The 18580-nt window shown below is 36.3% G+C and overlaps 1 protein-coding gene across 2 annotated transcripts; it reads right to left on the reverse strand.

Moving 5' to 3' along the window:
• Positions 1-9736: 9736 nt before the first annotated feature.
• Positions 9737-17820, reverse strand: LOC139130206 (synaptogenesis protein syg-2-like). 2 transcript variants are annotated; one of them, XM_070695953.1, is made up of 11 exons: positions 17497-17820; positions 16942-17274; positions 16522-16824; positions 16041-16328; positions 14108-14239; positions 13559-13577; positions 13205-13248; positions 12519-12590; positions 11787-11876; positions 11137-11651; positions 9737-10653 (listed from the first exon to the last, which is right to left on the reverse strand). In XM_070695953.1, exons 1-11 carry the CDS (start codon positions 17507-17509, stop codon positions 10438-10440), a joined length of 2025 nt encoding a protein of 674 aa, XP_070552054.1. In that variant the 5' UTR covers positions 17510-17820; the 3' UTR covers positions 9737-10437. The 2 variants fall into 2 exon arrangements, with proteins under 2 accessions (XP_070552054.1, XP_070552052.1); XM_070695951.1 differs by having other exon boundaries at positions 16041-16331.
• Positions 17821-18580: the final 760 nt, after the last annotated feature.

Raw genomic sequence — 18580 nt, forward strand, 5'->3', positions numbered from 1 at the left:
AATTATCTTCGACAACAAAGCACAGTGTTCTCGAAGAGTGACTATTTTGAAGTTAATTTTACTCGGAAATCACACTATGACAGTATTATTACATGCTTTGTATATCAAAGGTCGATCACCTCATATGGTCCAATGATATCTTGTTGATGACGTAGCGCGCCGCATTGTCGTCACCAGAACCAGAACTGTTTTCAACTTGATCAATTTACATGTTTTATATAGGAAATACTGTTTTCATAAAATTATGCAACAAATAAAGCCTGAAAATGAAATAACGGAAAATTAATCGACTCATTATAAATGTCTTGTTTACAATAAGATTGACTTTACCCACAGTTATTAGGATAAGACTGAATGCTCCTTCAAAAAATGCAAAAAAACGACATCACAGCATATATTTTCTTAGTTCCAGGGATGTGATTAAATAAAAAAGGTGTATGCGTGTGAGCCTCCCTAGCAAGCTTCACATATACAATATGGCGTTCATTCAAGTGTAGATATTCGGTTCAAATTGTTCATGTTTTCAAGGGATGTTCTATTGCGTATACTTTTTCATCGAGGTAATATCACTTCATATATACTAAATTTGCCACTCATTTTATGTTTATTCAATGATCAGAGGTCATCTGCAGCTTGCCCTCCTAAAGGCCTTTGAGTAATTTTACGTGAGTTCAGGACCTGTTAAGCATTGACATACGGCTGATAGGTCTTACATAGGGAGCTTTGCCCTGAATCACTGTTTGAACATTCTTTACGGAGTTTCTGTGTATCTTATTTTGTGTCATTCAGTATCATGCAGTGTGTCTGGTTACCAGAATCAAAATTTGCTCCTCGTTGAAGCTGAATCTCCTACAATCACATATACGGTTAATCATAGCGGACTGTTCTGGTAGCCTAGTCATATAACTCATTTTGCCCTGTTGCCCCTTTGGTCGTATCGAAACTAAAGCATAGTAATCTGTTACTAGACACGAGATGATTGCAACCTTTGAAGAAAATCGACATGACTGCCGCTATCACTGTGTTAATGGGCAAGGCACCCGAAAAACAAAAACAAATCAAAGGGCTGTTTCTAGAAGGAAGGTTGATCAAATGTTGGCCATCAGAATATCTCGTTGCGTGAAAGATTTAAATGACGGAAACTGTACGTTCGAAATATGAAATAATTTTGCTTACTGGGGATCCACGGAAATTAGGAACCGATAAAGCCTAAAGTCTCTTGCATGTTGTTTTGTCGGGATATCGTCAACAGTTTATATTACAGAACCTTGAGTTAAGTTTGTGGCAAAAGCAAACAAACGAACATAAAAACCAAGAAAATCTGGTTGCTCTAAACATTTTCAGGGGCGCAGAAAATTGTTAGGGAAAGGATTTCATTTCGAAAGATCGTTAGGCTAGTCAATTGGAAGTTATGCTTTGTCATCGTTAAAGGGAGAATTCGAGTGTGACTGGTGACCCGATATTGTTAAACGACATTATAAACCATGAATTTTTGTTGCTTTGCCTTCCTTCTCCCTTCAATCCCTTTCTATTTTTTCCTCCATCTCCCTCCCTCATTCCATTTCTCTGTTATCCGAAGAATCAACATTTGACAAGAACCAGATTCAATAATACACAGAAAAGTCAAATGATCTTGATAACCAAAACCGGCAATTACAAGAGAATACATCATGGAGAGAGTCCGTTTTCATTCTGTAATCTACTGAGGTCAGAGTCCAGATTAGGCTGATTGTCATGGCTACTTCAGTGGACCAAGTATGATGGCTGCCACCACAGTCAGGAAACTACAGACTTGCGACAGTTTTTAATTTATGCCTCCGGGCTCGTAACTGGAGGCTATTGCCAATGTGTCTCAAGCACAATCTAGTTCAGGATGCGGTAATCGACGTAAAAACCTGGTTTATGAGAAACAGTAAACCACACTCCTGCCAAAAGGGTAAATTTTATGTCTGTTTGATAGCCCCGTCTGATGGGTCGTAATTAAACATAACTGTAAAGCAACCATTTTTCAAAATGTTACAAATCTGCTGAAAGACCTTTAAATCAAACAAAGAAGACTCAAGACAAAAATAATCTAAACTACAGCATGTTTCGTGATTCACCAAAATTATACTAAATCGTCAAAAAGAGGAAAACGTTTTTCATTCAATTTACAAATAAATTGAGACTCAACTTTGGTTTGTAACCGATCCAAAGCCTAAGACGGTGTCCATCTCTTCAATAGCTGTAGTTATTTGTTGCACTCTGCTCTTTGACATAATATAAAACTGTCCCATATTGTGTACTTAAAAGATGTCACACCGCTGACATCATTACATTTTAAATCGAGTTCTGAGCCTCAAGGCTGGTCAATTTTTGTAGCCACATACTTGCAACATGAAACGTATGATTGTCCTTAAAAGGAATAGTTAGTTTACTAAGGGACGTCTTCTAGAAGGGGTAATGTGACAGCTGTAGAAAACCAATTATGTTGAAAGAAAAAGTACGGTTATTGTAAGCTCTCGACTGCCAAGAAAAAAAGCGACTTGGGACTTGATGAAGCAAACCCGCATCGATCCATTTACGAAGAGTGGACGATACTCCAATGTCCTCAATCTACAGTTTTGCTAGGCAACATATCAAAAGCCTCTCTTGAGAATGCTCTAAAATGCCAACAATAAATATGTTAATTTTTAATGTTATCCTTTGCTACCTTATTTCACTGATCCCTGGAAACATAAATATGGACGAATTGACCAATAAGATGTCTTGATCTGCAAACTCATGCGTTGGAGCTTAGCTGTCGCAGATAGGTCCGAGCCAAAAAACTGTCGATAGTTAATCACAGTCAAAGAATCGAGTTGTCGTCATCACATTGAGGTAACATGTGCTTTACGAAAGTGTACCACTTTTTGTTAGGCGAATATGAAATACGTGTGTATAATGTAAATTAAAATAGCATGACCCGTCTCGATCCTTTATCTAATCAGTACATACGTTGTTTTTGTTTATCTTTAAATATAACAAAGTACACTTTCGAATCATAAAAGCCTACACAAAATCAGAACAATTAATGAAGTATGCCTTCGGATAATAACACTAAACTTCGCTGTCAAAACAGACGAGTATATCATTGTTATACCCGTCGAAGCAGAAGTAAACATTTCCTGTCACTAATAACTACACCGATTGCTGTTTCATCACTGAAGTAATGATTAGGAATGCAACTTTTTCACTGTGTATGCCGAATTAGTGATTGCAAATACGAAAATAGCCTTTTTGCATGTGTTCGTAAACACAACACACAGAATTACTGAACCTCAACGGATGTATGACAAATGTTCAGAAAGTGGTCTTTATGAACATGAAGTTTTACCGTAGAGTGAGATTATCGAAACTTGTTGACCCTGCTTATGTGTGCGGCCTGTCTGTATGTCCCTATACTGTCTGTCTGTCTGTGTGTCTGTCTGTGTGTCTGTCTCTGTCTGTGTCTCTGTCCGTCCTTCTGTGTCTCTGTCCGTCTCTTTTCTGTCTGTCTGTCTGTGTGTCTGTCTGTGTGTCTGTCTGTCTCTTGTTATTTCATTTATTTATACTAGAAAGGAGTTTAAAAATGATTCGAAGAATAAAAAAAGTGCAATCCACCCACACAATATCAGGCCTTAAAAAGCACTAAACAACGAACAAAATTTCTCTAAGGTAACAGTGACAGGTTAGTGGGAGTTCTCGCAGAAAGCTGTATCCTTGGGGAAACTTTCAGAGTATCAGCTACTACGAATTCAAATGCTCTATAAAGCACAACAACCAGCACTACGCGTGTATTAGCATTAGTCTTTCTAGGGTCCTTCTATACGATCTTGTGAAACACAAAAGCCCTGCTGTGTACAGCATTGTGAAAGCAACTTTTGAATGTAAATCAAGTTGCGACCAACATTATATGAACACTTGGAAGTCACTATTTTGTTTCGAAAACGAGGATGTACATATATAACAATGTCCGTGTCCCAGCAGTCCAAAAACGACTCTCTGTATACAGGTTTGCAGTACTGCTGGCCTCCGGCCAAAAAGTACAAAACCAAGAGCAGTACATCAGATACGGATATCTAGTAATCGACAAAGTAGTTTTACAGTCCATACATTACAAGCAAACATGATTAACAAGTTGTATCTTTGGTTATTCAAAATATCATCACGGAGCTGAATGGCAGAAAAACTGTAGTTTCCTAGTTTTGTTAAAGTTGTGGCATTTATGGAAGATAGAAGTAACTTAAATTTGTATGAAAGTGGTTGATTATAATAATAGGGAGCAATACGTTGACATCGCAGGTCCCTACACATTGGTCAAACAAGGATAAAATAATATCCACCTTCCACAACATTCAAACCGCATATTTCGCATAGTCTCTCAGCTCTTGGAACATTATTCAAAACGGCCGGTTTCAACCTTTAAAGTATGTGCAGGAGTTGTAGGTTTACATATAGCTAATCTAAAGTCAGATTTCAATACAAAGTAAATATGGCTCTATATAAGTTGCATAAGTATCCAACTACCGTGATTAACTAATATCGCCTGACCATAACTGCATATCAATATCAATACATTGTTGTTTAAATATTTTAAAAATACTGCTTCATGTCAAACCCCTTTATGTTCCCACTCTAAACCAAAACCATAACATCGCAATCAGTATCTAACGCTTTTAGCTAAAAATCATACTTACTTACAGTAATGCTGTTGACCTGGTGTTAATAACATTTGTATGTATTTTTGTCAATTTTCAAAATTCTAAGCCAATATTTTACAATTCTACAATAACGTGGTATTTTTAAAGATACTTGACCCTATCCACCTCTCATTGTAATATTATATATATATATATATATATATATATATATATATAATATATATTCAACATTTATCAGGTTTTCCTGTTTTTCACTTTTTTTTTAAATCGAGGCTGCATGTAAATGTGTTCAGCTATATGTCTCGAAAGCGAGGCTAAATGTACATTTTTGACCTTTTTCGAAGTCGAGGTTTAATGTGTATGTATGTATGTATGTATGTATGTATGTATGCATGTATGTATGTATGTATGTATGTATGTATGTATGTATGTGTGTGTGTGTGTGTGTGTGTGTGTATGTATGTATGTATGTATGTATGTATGTATGTATGTATGTATGTATGTATGTATGTATGTATGTATGTATGTATGTATGTATGTATGTATGTATGTATGTATGTATGTATGTATGTATGTATGTATGTATGTATGTATGTATGTATGTATGTATGTATGTATGTATGTATGTATGTATGTATGTATGTAGGTAGGTAGGTAGGTAGGTAGGTATGTGTCCATGCATGCATACATGCATGCATGCATGCATGTATGTATGTATGTGGTGGTGTGTCAGCCTCAGTTACTGAAAGCATTACGATGAAGACTTGTTACACAAATCGTAATTCCCTATATACGAGTGCCATTGTCCGATTAGCGCAGACAATGAAGGATATCATCTGTAGTAAGTGTCTCAAGCAGCTGCTCGTACCAAACAATGTGCCAGATCAATGAAATGATCGTTACCAGCTTAATACTTATACATACAACTGAATACATTTCACGAAAAAGTTCATCTATCGCGGGAAACTTTAAAATCACTGGCAAAAGGAAAACGGCAGTGATTAAAATGGCGTCTGTTTTGATTCTTAAACTAACAATAACCCCTAGCCCTGTATACATATGTATACGGTATCAATAGCAAATCGATCTTAAACTTTTAAAGGATACAAACATTGTATTTATAAAACATGCAAGGCATGTATCACCACAAAACGAATGACTCTGACTCCCGTCCAACTGAAAAAACACCCATGCCCGATAATATACAAATGACAATACTAATTTTCTATAATCTTTTCAAAAATAGTGACTCAAAAATTATTCAATTTAAAATAATCTAGAGTACTTTTGAGATATTTTCCCGGGTCATTAGTCAACCTAATTCAAAATAATTACTAAAGGGTGAAGTATCTCCGTCCACGGTATACGGGACACTGCATGTGGAATACGAAAAGCATTCAGAAATCCTTACGATTTAAAATAAGAATTGCAAAATTGTGCATACTTCTTCATGTAATGCAACAGATTGTCAGGCGATACTATTGTTCACCTATATATGTGTATACGGTATCAATAGCAAATCGATTTTAAATTTTTAAAGGATAAAAACATTGTATTTATAAAACATGCAAGGCATGTATCACCACAAAACGAATGACTCTGACTCCCGTCCAACTGAAAAAACACCTATTCCCAATGACATACAAATGACAAAACCGATTTTCATAACATTTCCAAATAGTGACTCAAAATTATTCAATTTAAAATAATCTAGAGTACTTTTGAGATATTTTCCCGGGTCATTAGTCAACCTAATTCAAAATAATTACTAAAGGGTGAAGTATCTCCTTCCACGGTGTACGGGACACTGCATGTGGAATACGAAAAGCGTTCAGAAATCTTACGATTTCAAATAAGAATTGCAAAATTGTGCATACTTCTTCATATAATGCAAAAGATTGTCCGGCGATGTTATTGTTCACCTATATACTGAACAACAAATTACTTTCAAGACATATGCAAAATGAAAAAAAAACAAAAACAAAACCGTTGTTTTATTGATATGAAGTTCCTGCAATTTACAAAATACATCATTAAAAAATTTGAGATTAAAACATGCAAAACCATTTAAAGTATTTATTTTTCAGCATCATCAATCACACTGTCTTGTATTTTCACAAGTTATTAATGACAACAAACCACTGAAAGGTTTTTATCAACAACTACAATGATGAATGGAATCGGAGCATTCGTCATTCAAATCAAGTCTTTAGAACATAAATGACAAATTTTATCATTTACAAGAAACGGAAACCAGAAAGAAGTGTCAAAACTTGATAAATGTTTTTACATTTTGAAATAGGCTTAATAAATATTTGTCAGAGCCTATCGATGTAATCCGTGATCTTTAGTTGTTGTTGTTTGTTGTTGTTGTTGTTAACATATATTTCAATTATCTGTTGTCGACAGCGACTGCCGATAAGCAAAGCAAATGTTTGTTTTATTTTTTTCCTGAATGTCTACATTTATTGTATTGCCATGGTACATCATAGAATCAAATTCTTTAGGGACTGGACAGAAATTACATGGAGGTGGGCCGGTGTTTTTCGAAACACCGCTGCATCGAAAATAGTGACCCTTCAAAAGTTCTTGCACAAAAATTAGCAACCTCCCCAAAAAACCGCATTTTGTTCAAGTCCCCCCTTCTGACTATATGTCTGATGTCCCCTCTCAAAAAAAAGACAAAATGTGGCTGATACAATGTTTTATCCAAAAAATATATAAAATTATGTGTGTGTGATAAATCATGTTTGTGTATTATAATTTTGCTTGAAATGACAGGTAAAAAGTGCATTCATGTACAAAAAATGTAATTTTTAGATTTCATCGATAATGTTGATTACTTTACACGGTAGTCTATGAGAAAACCATGAACATATATTATCCAATATAAAACTAGCATATCTTTTCATCTATAGACGTTCAATAACTGATATAAATGTACTTGATTAGCAGGGTAGTTTACAGTCCATATGTGAACAAGAAATTTGATTTTGGAATTTCATCGACAATGTTGATCCACTATACACGGGAATGTGTTGAATTGACCCTTCATGACCCTTACTAGATTTTCTGAAGATCGCCCTCTATCTTTCTCAAGGCCCTCTGACACAAAGGTCAAGCAACTTCTTGGTAAAACAATTAAAAGGTTAAAGATTAAATTACACCCAGGCAGACACGTTTTTTCTTCCACTGTCTTAAACCAAGTAGACATGCCACGTGGGTCTCACAAACACTCCAGCCAAAGTAGGACTGTAGGCGCAACGATGTAAGTTGATTTCCTTTTATGACTTTCCAATTATTTAGAGGACCTTTTTGAATGCAGTGCTTAGATATTTTAATAGAATTTAGTTCTTTTATTCCATTTACTTTGAACTTGATTTGCCTCGACTCTCCGATGTAGACAATGAATGACCTTGTATTTTAATCTCTTTATTTACCCAGTTTTCACCGCTTCTTGAATAAACCTATCCTAAACTAAAGCAACTGAGGGTGGTTATTTCTTGGAGTGGTTGGCACTTAGCGGATACAAAAGTAACTGGACTCCGCCACACTAAACATGGGGTCTATGACAAAACTGAAAATATTTTTATTCCAATTAAAATATGCACTATTTGTGCATATATGGACCCTGAATAATTGACATAATTGTACTTGATTAGAAGAGGGTGGTTACATGTGAATTTGTGTACGAGAAATTTGATTTTGGAATTTCACCGAAAAATGTTGATCCACTGCACAAGGGAGTCTATGACAAAACTGAAAATAATTTTATTTCCAATTAAAAACATGCACTATTTGTGCATTTATGGACCCTGAATAATTGACATAATTGTACTTGATTAGAAGAGGGTGGTTACATGTGTATTTGTGAACAAGAAATTTGATTTTGGAATTTCACCGAAAATGTTGATCCACTATACATTGAAGTGTATGAAGAAATTATGAATATTTTTTAATACAAACTAGCTAAATATGTTAAATTATGCATGCTTGATTATTGATGTTAATATTCTTGATTATACTAGGATGGTTAAAAGTTCATGTGTATGCAAGAAATATTATTTTGGAATTACACCGAAATGTTGATCCACTATACATTGTAGGCTATGAGGAAACCACAGATAACACATAGGTTATCTGCTCCCAAATTGATATTCAAAAGTTGTTTGAATTGAAGCCTCCAGTTGTTATTGATGACACTATGCACCATTCTAAACAGTTTGTATTCTGTCAAAGTCCAAACAAAACAGAGCGACATGAACTTTGACACCGACCTTATACCCCATGTATTGTCAATGGGAGAATGATATCAAATAATTGTAGGGGACAGTTATGCACAACAGAAGAGTTGGTTAGGTAGAATCATAACAACCTAAATCTTTTGCCTCAATGTGGCTGCTTGGATCATCAGTAAAGTGTTTAATATTCCCTAAAACCTGCGCCCGAAGGACGCGCCGAGAATGGAAATCACAGAAAATAAAAGTGCCAGAAGGTATTTTTTTCAGTATTCCACATTCTTCAATACGTTCACATGCAAAGTCAGCTTTGATGCACGAAAAAAGATGACATTTCCTGCATAGGCTTGCACAAAATGTTATGACCCTCCAAAAATCCTTGCGCGAAAAAAGGCGACCCACCCCGAAAAACCACCTCTTCCTTTGGGGGTCAATGACCACCCTATGTCGAAACCTTATGAACAATTCTGTGAAAAGGATAAGTAACAAATATGCTTAGAAATAGCGCCCTTCTAATTAGAGGTTATTACTTATTATATCATACCAGTATATTGAAATGCTGCGATCTGATTAGTCGAGACGCGATAACAACCATGGTATATTGGCGATATACCATGGCAGGCATGCGCATGAGCTCTCAGCTTGAGTAAAAATCCGTTTTTGACGTTCCAAGTCAGAATTTCAATATACTGTTATGATATAACAGCAATAATCACACCCAGCGACGGTATACCACTCGATTTTGACCAGTTAACTTCATATATGCATTCGCTATCGCTCGAGCATATATGTCGTGAACTGTCAAAATCCCGTGGTATACCATCGCTGGGCGTGCTTTATTGCTTAAATATCGCCTATTCCTCTGTTGTGACAGCAAGAGTTTCATTTGTGCTCCGTCAGACACGAGACCAAGTCGTGTGTCTGACACGGCACAAATGACACGAATACTGATACGACGCAAGGAACAGGCGATATTGGGTAATATCCGATTTATCATATACCCATGCCCGTAATATCGCTCATAGTAAAAACAATCTTAAATTTTGAGGTTTACTTTATTATGCCTTGCTATGTCAACAGGCGTCGCACGCTATCTTGCAACGCGCTCGCTACCTGTTTGGAGTAGGACCGTACCGCGCCGTGCGAACGGCAGAATGTTTGAAATAGCTTTTGAATTTTGAACAAAAAACCATGGCGAACTATTATGAGCCTTAACATGTTATTTCCGTATTTTAGCAACCCCGAAATACCCATGTTCCTCAAAGCCCCTTAAATTAAAGTTTTATGTAGGCGAAATCTCTTCGTAGGCAGTGATCGGCAATCATTTTGTTTGTTTAAGTTGTTTACCATCAAATTGCAAATGTAGTTCGAGAATACTCTAAAACCGATGACGTTTATCGAGCATGTCTCGCCGTTAACCGTGAAATATCACGGCTGACATTTTACTGTAAACGTCACAAGGATGAAGCGATATGGGCGTGGGTATATGATAATGGATGCAATGCAACTGCATTAAATACAACTGATGCAAAGACGACCTATAAGGTGTTATTGGATGAACCCGGCGCATTGTCATCATGTAAATGCTCAGCTCTCTCCTGTTGCTCCCGGCGTATTTTTGAGGTCTTGGCATGGTCTATGGTGGCATACAGTACTGGATCTGACTGGCGTTCACGTATTCTTCCAGTGTGAGGCTGTTTTCTACCAAAGTGCTCCAATTCAGCATAAATGAGTCCTTCCACGTTTGCCTTCAGCTGTTTGGTTTAAAGGTATATAAATGTAGGAGTTAAACTACGAGGACAGAAAAATGTAATTCTAGGAATAATAGACACACAATAAGAAGAACGGGGGAGGCTGATCCACAAAAGGGAAGTATGGGACATATTGTGGAGACGTCAAGTGACAAGACGCGCTGGAGATATAGACTTCTATTAAATGCACCTTGTTTGGTACAAGCATGTTGATAAATACATGCACACACCAAACATTATTGCATTAATTTTCTTTTTGGCAAGATATAATGTTTTCAGAAAACACTCTATTATCAGTTCCACTTTGATTCCTACTTGTCAAAAGTATCATGCTCTGAAATTAAACAAAGTTTACAATATGCAACATCAAATGATAAAAGGGAGACAAACCGTTCTGAAGTCTTATTTCTTTTTGTAAGTAACAACTAAAATTATGTGCACTTTACTTTCAAGCGTGAAATTGCCAAGAAATGAAATGAGTTACACCTTTTTCCTTGGCAGCTCTGGCCTCGGGTCTGACGCTGTTGATGTGCTGCTGCGTGATATCCCTTGCAAATTATCATACGTATTGCCGTCGGAGTCTTCTGTTGCTGATCCGTCGTTTGGGAAATATGAATGTTGCTCAGCTGTTAGTGCTGTTGCTGCGTGATCACCTTCTGGTAGTTCCAGGCTGCTTCCAACATTGCTACGCGATGGCAAATTTTCGAACAGACCTCGCGCAGTTTCAACATGGTCAAGTTTACACTTTGTCGGTGTTCTGTTCGCATTTTCAATGTTTGCATTGGTCTTTGATTTTTCGAGATTGTTGCTGTTTGTCGACGTATTTTCCTTAAGAGGAACGGGGTTTTCCAATAGCGCATAGCAGGAAGCATCTTCGTCCTCTGTCAAGCTTTTTCTTCGTGACTCAGGGGATGCTGGTCTCGAAGTAATGGTTTCAGATTGAATTTGAAGTTTAGGTGATTTTGCAGATATTTCTTCATTCCGTTTCACAGCAGAGTGTTCTAGAATTTAGAAAAATTCACATTTTAAAACATTTCAAAAAGGGTTAGTCGTTTTTTAATGTATCTTCTACATTTAAACGGTAGCCATCTACATTCAGAGATTTCAACATCATGACATTTGTACTACGGACGTACCTTCTACATTTGTAAAAAAGGGTGGTGCGTTTCTCTGCTCAGGGACGTTTGGTAAATTCTTGTAAGGCTGGATAACATCACATGTTAAATCTACAGGCACGAAGAAAGAAGACAAGTGTTAACAAATTAATGTTCATGTAATGGCATAGATGTGTACCTTACCTTTAAATGGACACTTACTCTAATCAGTCATAAGCAGAATATTTACATTTCGAACAATAATTTTCCAATGATAAACGTAATGTGTATTTGGCTTCTTGCTATAGAAATTCCACTTTTTATAAGTCGAATCGCACGCCCGTGTCTAAAATTTGGTAGTGTCTTATGATATTTGCTATGAGGGTCACGCAGAATAAAGCTGAAAAACAATGGTGGCAAGTAGGGCTATTTTTCAAAGATTTACTTTGCAAAAACTATATGAATTGAAATTTGACAAGGAAATTATATTTTGTTAAAGAATAGTGTTATTTTCATTTTCTATCCGCGGATTTTTATATGCCGAGTCATGTGCGTCAACATACGCTATTTCAAGTATATGACTAGTCACCATGATAAGAATACTGGCTTTGGCAAAATCATTACGCCACTGTTATGTTGATCTTTGTAGAATACAAGAGTATCGGGAAAGGGTAATCATCGCATTCATATAGAGAAACCATGAAAATATAATGAAGACAATATCAGTGAAAAAGTACGTTCAGGGTGTACACCATAATATTAAATTGACTTTACCATCGTCGAAAGGACCTTGCTGTCGTACGCCTTGATTTCGATGCATTTGTCCGGTTCTCTGCTCAACGTTTTCTGTAAATGAGTTAAAGCAGGAGAGACAGTTATCAGATTTATAATTAGTTTTACTGTTTAAAAAGCTTTCGGCAATTATTTATTATCTATAATATTTCCTCTTATATTGAACTCAGCAAGGCTGATAATTTGTTGATAAAATCGTCAAAAACTTAGGTCGGTAGTCTTGATGCTGATTTCATAAAACTCGTAGATAGCGAACATGATAACAAACGGTAAACGATCATGAAAACGCATTTGATTTTGATGCCCTACAATACTGTCAAATGTTTCTAAGACAACACTATGACTTCAAATACTGACTGTCTCTCTTTTAGGATATTCATACGTGTCGGCATAACCAGGATATAAGCAAATGAACATTGTCAGTTGTGTCGAAACAAAGATATCGTGCACAGGCACACCGTGCACTTGCATCATTCAATGAAAGATATCGTGCACAGGCACACCGTGCACTTGCATCATTCAATGAAAGACTGCATAATATTTAATTTCATTTTGTGATAACCTTTCTCTCTGTAAAATGCTAAGAATAACATATTACAGAAAATATAAAGTGATGTTTAAAGAAACAGCAATATTTTTCTGATAACGTTACAAACCGTGATACACACCATGCAGTGGAGTTAATTCTAGCGGATCCTTGTGATGAGATTCCCTGAAAAGTTAATGAAGGAAAAAACTGTCATATTACGGAAATGGGACCAACATTAAACTGAAATCATGAATATTAGATGGATTTTAAGGGCTTCAATTAAACTGCATATCTTAACATTTCATTCCTTTGTCGCTTGATAACATGCTTACAACGTAAACCTTATCATTCTCAACTACTCATCATCAACATTGCTTGCTTATCATACTTTCAATTCGCTCATCATTGGGGATTGTACATTCGCTACAATATATGGTTTCCTTTGTATGACTGAGGGCACAAGACGTTACTCTTACGATCATAATATACATACCTTCCCCTTTCTCTCGGTTCTGAGAATAAGGAAGAAACAGATTGCATATAAAAGAGAATTAAAAAACTGTAACAGTAGACGTGCATGTTATAAAGTATTTAATTGCTCAACAAACCACAAATAATATTTCCTTTCAGCTGCTTTTATGAATCTTTACATTTTTTGGTTCCCCAGCATTTGGTATCAACAGACGTGAAATGTGGCAAATCGACTGAGTTTTCTCCAGATTATAGCATTTTGGATAAACTATGGGGAAGGGTACCTGGCAAAGTGATAACATGTGGGTCACAAGAGACAGTGAGTTGTTGGATTTGTAATGCATTATTCTTTTGCATATTTGAGCCGAAGAAAAATCTTTCAGGTTGATATAAAAGGTTTCCCAGTCATCATTAATGACAGTGCTTTGGATCAGAAGAGAAAAGAATTCACTATGAATTGAAAAAAAAATATGATGACATTTCCTTGTGATTTAATCTAAGCTACTGACTGATAGGTACATGTGTCTAAATAGCCTCAAATAGTTATGACTAACTAAACCCATTGGATTACCTTTCCTCTTTCTCCTCTGATTCTTTATGACGAGCACTGTCAGAACTGCCAGTACAGCAAACACGATACAGATTGCACCGATTATTGGATAAACACGTGATTCAAACTGCTGTGCAGCAGGGATAGTTGTTACTGCAATTAAAAGTAGAAACAATTACATAATAAACTGATGAATGAGAGAGAGAGAGAGAGAGAGAGAGAGAGAGAGAGAGAGAGAGAGAGAGAGAGAGAGAGAGAGGCTGACCGTTATAGTAGAAATAGCAAACGTACATATCGGTTAGTAAATATCATTATCATATACCTAGATTCACGTACCCATGTAAACCTATGGGAAAAGGCGCTCTTACAGGTGTGTAATAAGTTGCCGTATCACGCCCAGGCACACTTTGCCCAAATAAGGTAGTGTGCGCGCTTTTTCGAACTTTTTCGTTGTCGTTGCTACGCGCGTTGCTATCCACGTACATTCCATTCGAAAGCACGTCAGCGCGAGATTCGAACCCGTTTCTATGCGCTTCGCTTGTAGTTTTGAAGCAAATTGTAGACAGTTCGAATCTTATTCCGATCAAAATTGGTTTAAAACAAGTGCTTGATGGTCTCCTCTCAATGTTTTGCTGAGAAAGTGTATTTTAACGAGCAGGATCAACTACTCATCTGTGCTCATTCTGTAGTGACATTGGCGTTCGCATAGAACAAGCTCGTGACGCGTTCCACAACAGAACAAATGACAACATCGTACATATTAATCCGCAAAGTTGCGTGGCTCATGTTTTTTTTAATTTACGCCCATAACTTTAACAAATTTTATTGATAAATAGTGAAACATATCTCAACCGTTCAATAAGGTAAATGATAAAACCTTTACGGCCCAGATACGGGTTTTGCGGACCTCGGTCGTACGGCGTACGGGCCCTCGCACGCTCGGGCCCTTCCGCCGTACAACCTCGGTCCGCAAACCCGTATCAGGGCCTTAAAGATTAATGCATTATAGTATCTCATGCAATATTGTTCGAAACATATGAACAATATTTATATTTGAATGAAAATGTTTGAGCTTTTCTGGTCATTCAAATGTGCACTGTTTATGAAGAAATACATTCACGAAAAGGACAGGGACATTTCAAAATGCCATGACACAAGAGTCGTCAATTAGAGAAAATTTATACAATTTATCATGTTTCCTAATAACAATTACACAAATTTTTTTTTTCATAAAAATGAATCCGATGAAAGAGGTTTGCAAAAATCGTTGTGATTCCGTTGTTTTGTTCGATGACAACAATGTTTGAAAATTTACTTTTCTATCATTTTTTTAAAAATTGCAGCTGTAAAAATTTCGATTTCTTTACACTTTCCTAATAATTACTCTCATCAAATTTTCCCATTTTAGTTCCAATCGTGTTGGATACTTCTGAACACAATAGCAAGTTTTTCAACGGGGCAGTAGTTTTTCAAAATCGTCTCCTTGCTGTTTCATAACAAACAAATAAATAGACAAAAACGAGTCCCACCTTCTTGAATTCCAAATTTAAGATGACCATTTCTTTCGTTCGCCTCTGGGCGGTAAAACGCTCAATTTTTCAGTCCTTATTTCCTACCGAAATATCTACTCAACTTATTAAAAATTCATTAGCCAGTAGTTGATTTATTATACAAGTTGATTCGTTGGGCTGGTTTTGTTTCTGAAATGAAATCTTAGGAAATCACATAGAATTTTTCATCTTAACACAGAAATATTTCTAGTTTTAGACGTTCTGATGAGCGTATTTGGCATTTATCAATGCAATTTCATTGGTATAATGTTCGGGTCTGGAAACTGTCTCAAAAGTAAAATTGAGACATAACGTTGACAGATATTAATAGAAAATACTTGTAACAGCTTTACAAAGATTACATTCTGCCCTTGCTGTTGACGTTCAACTTCTGTTGTGCTTACCTTCTACCAATAGCGTCAGCGCTGAACTTCTGTTTTCTCCGATATCGTTTTTGCTGACAACTGTTATGTTGTAACGTGACCCTTCAACCAAGCCACTTATATTGACAGAGATGTCTCCCAACTCATTGTCATTGATTTCTTCAGTCGTTTTCTTGACACCTTCAGGCAATTGTACATACTCTACGTAGAATTTTTGATCATTGCCACCGTTAAAACCCGGTGTCCAATGCACAGTTGTGATGTCCGCCATTACACTGATCTTGATATTTGAGACTGCATCCGGAGCAGCTGCTGCGATATTAACAAACACAAGAAAAAAATAGCATGAACTAGTATAGGACTGTCATATATGCAATATGCTAAAATATGAACAGCGATAGCTGATTAGACGCAAACAAACACACAAGCACATGAAAAATGATTGTGCATGATATTCATGACCTAATGCGTCAATGTGAATACGTTTTTACAGTCAACTTACATATTCTTGAGAGAATTATGACAATCTCGACATCTCCGTGTTTATTTTCACCTCTGCAATAATATCTCCCATAATCGCTATTGCTGACATCTTGAATGTACAGCGTGCTTTCTTGCATTAATTCCTTTAGGTCTTCTTCGACATAGCGTCTGTTATCGTCAGGTTGTAATTCACTTCTGTCTTGGTCATACCATTGCATAGATAAGGTTGGATTGCCTTTCATCTGACATTGTAGAGTAGCAGTTTTACCGACGCTCACTGCTACTCTTCTGGTAAATCTTTCATCGGCGGGAAACGGCGCATCTTCAAACATAAAGTTTATTGATTTTTTAAGAAATCATTTACCACATACGCAAATTTTCTTGCTCTGAAAAGGAACAAACATACATTTAAATAATACTAGTACTGTTCATTACTCACAATGTACATCCAAGTTTATCTTCTTTGACTCATATGTCTGTCCTGAAAAAATCCGGCTGGTTGCTACACAGTGTATCGAACGGCCGTTGTGCTTATAGGTTAAATTGATATGAAGTTTTTCTTCTGATATTGTACCGTTGAAGTAACCATCACTGTGTTCTGCTTGATTCGATGACTTCATTTCACGATCGTCCATGTACCACAATATATCGGCGGGCGGATTACTGCTACAGGAAGTACACTGAAGCGTCAACAATTGATCTACTATCAATTCTGTTCCTGGGGTTGTTTTTGTTAGCTGAGTAAGACAGTTTTCAGTATGGTTCGGCGGAACTGTAAAGAAGTGAAATAGAAAATCAAAACGGGTAATGTAATTTGACACAAATAATCTTTTTTCTCAAAACCACTCGATTTGCTTACTTAGTAACTTAAAATCACCATTTCGAAAAGATGATCACAAATGATTTTTAGGCAAAAAAGGTGATCAAGAAACATGTTTTGTCAACCACGTTTACAAAACCTTTCAAGGTAAATTATAATTAAAAGTATCCTTACAGAAAATAGACATAGTAATTTCCTTTGAGAATACAATCGTTGTATTAGGGAAATCCTCAAGGCTTGCTGAACATTGTATCTTTGCTGCATTGTCGCTAGGTGTAACTTTATATTGCAATTGTTCTTTCGTTATAAATCCATTGTGTCCGCTACTTTCCTCGGTAATCGTCGTAATGTTGATAACATTAGAATGTCCTTTTAAAGGTGAACCGTTCTTATACCACGTGACGGTCGAATCTGGATTACTCCGGCTTGTTGTGCATGTAAGCGTCAAAGACTCGTCTGTCTTTTTAGTCGTGTTACCAGTAAGAAAGACTTCCTTTGGCACATCTTTAAAAAGCAATGAGATGAAGTAAATAATGACTTATTTTCAGTATTTTAAAATCTGTAAAATCTTAAATTCGTACAACATATACTTTAAAAGGGCATTTCAAAACAACGGTGGTTCGAAATCAAAATTTCTGCAAATAATAATGATTATTAAATAATAACGTGAAAAACGCACTCGAAATACTTTTTGAAACACATACCATCGTCCCGTATGTTATAACTGCATGACGATAAAACTAAACGAAATAAATAAGATTGAAAAGGAGACAAATCTAGCCTTCTAGAGGGAAGGTGCTGTAAGTTTATACATTGTCTGGATTAGTTATAATTTCAAGGAAATTACAATAATACGTTTTTGAATTTGTCTTTTTATGCCTATCTGTTTAAGTGTTTGTGTCCTTTCTGTCATCTTAATATGTTTCTCACTAACTGTAGTTAACACTAGTTAGAAATATACGTTAATATACTGGGACGTATATTAAGTATTTTACCCAGTGTATTCGCTTGTCTGTCTCTCTGTGTGTCCCTGCCTCTGTCAATCTTGCTGGCTTACCCCTCCCTCCTCCTCTCTTAATTTTTATATATTCCACTCCCTTCCTTCCCCCTCTCTCTCATACTCACATAGTACATCAAGGTATGTATAGTTCCAACCCTGCCCGTAACCACCAATTTCATGACAAAAAGTGTTTCTCGCTGTGCAATTGTAAATTCCGCTATCTGATATTTGTACATTCTGCAGTGTAAGCGTGCGTCC

Source organism: Ptychodera flava, chromosome 3, assembly GCF_041260155.1.
Source record: "Ptychodera flava strain L36383 chromosome 3, AS_Pfla_20210202, whole genome shotgun sequence".
Lineage (NCBI taxonomy): Eukaryota > Metazoa > Hemichordata > Enteropneusta > Ptychoderidae > Ptychodera > Ptychodera flava.

What these genes read in the sequence shown, in the direction of transcription:
- LOC139130206 (XM_070695951.1), bottom strand. An exon ending in GATAAACTTGGATGTACATT is followed by an intron (nt 16,825 to 16,941) that starts GTGAGTAATGAA and finishes TTATGTTTGAAG; the next exon opens with ATGCGCCGTTTCCCGCCGAT. An exon ending in CTTTTTTACAAATGTAGAAG is followed by an intron (nt 11,652 to 11,786) that starts GTACGTCCGTAG and finishes TCTAAATTCTAG; the next exon opens with AACACTCTGCTGTGAAACGG.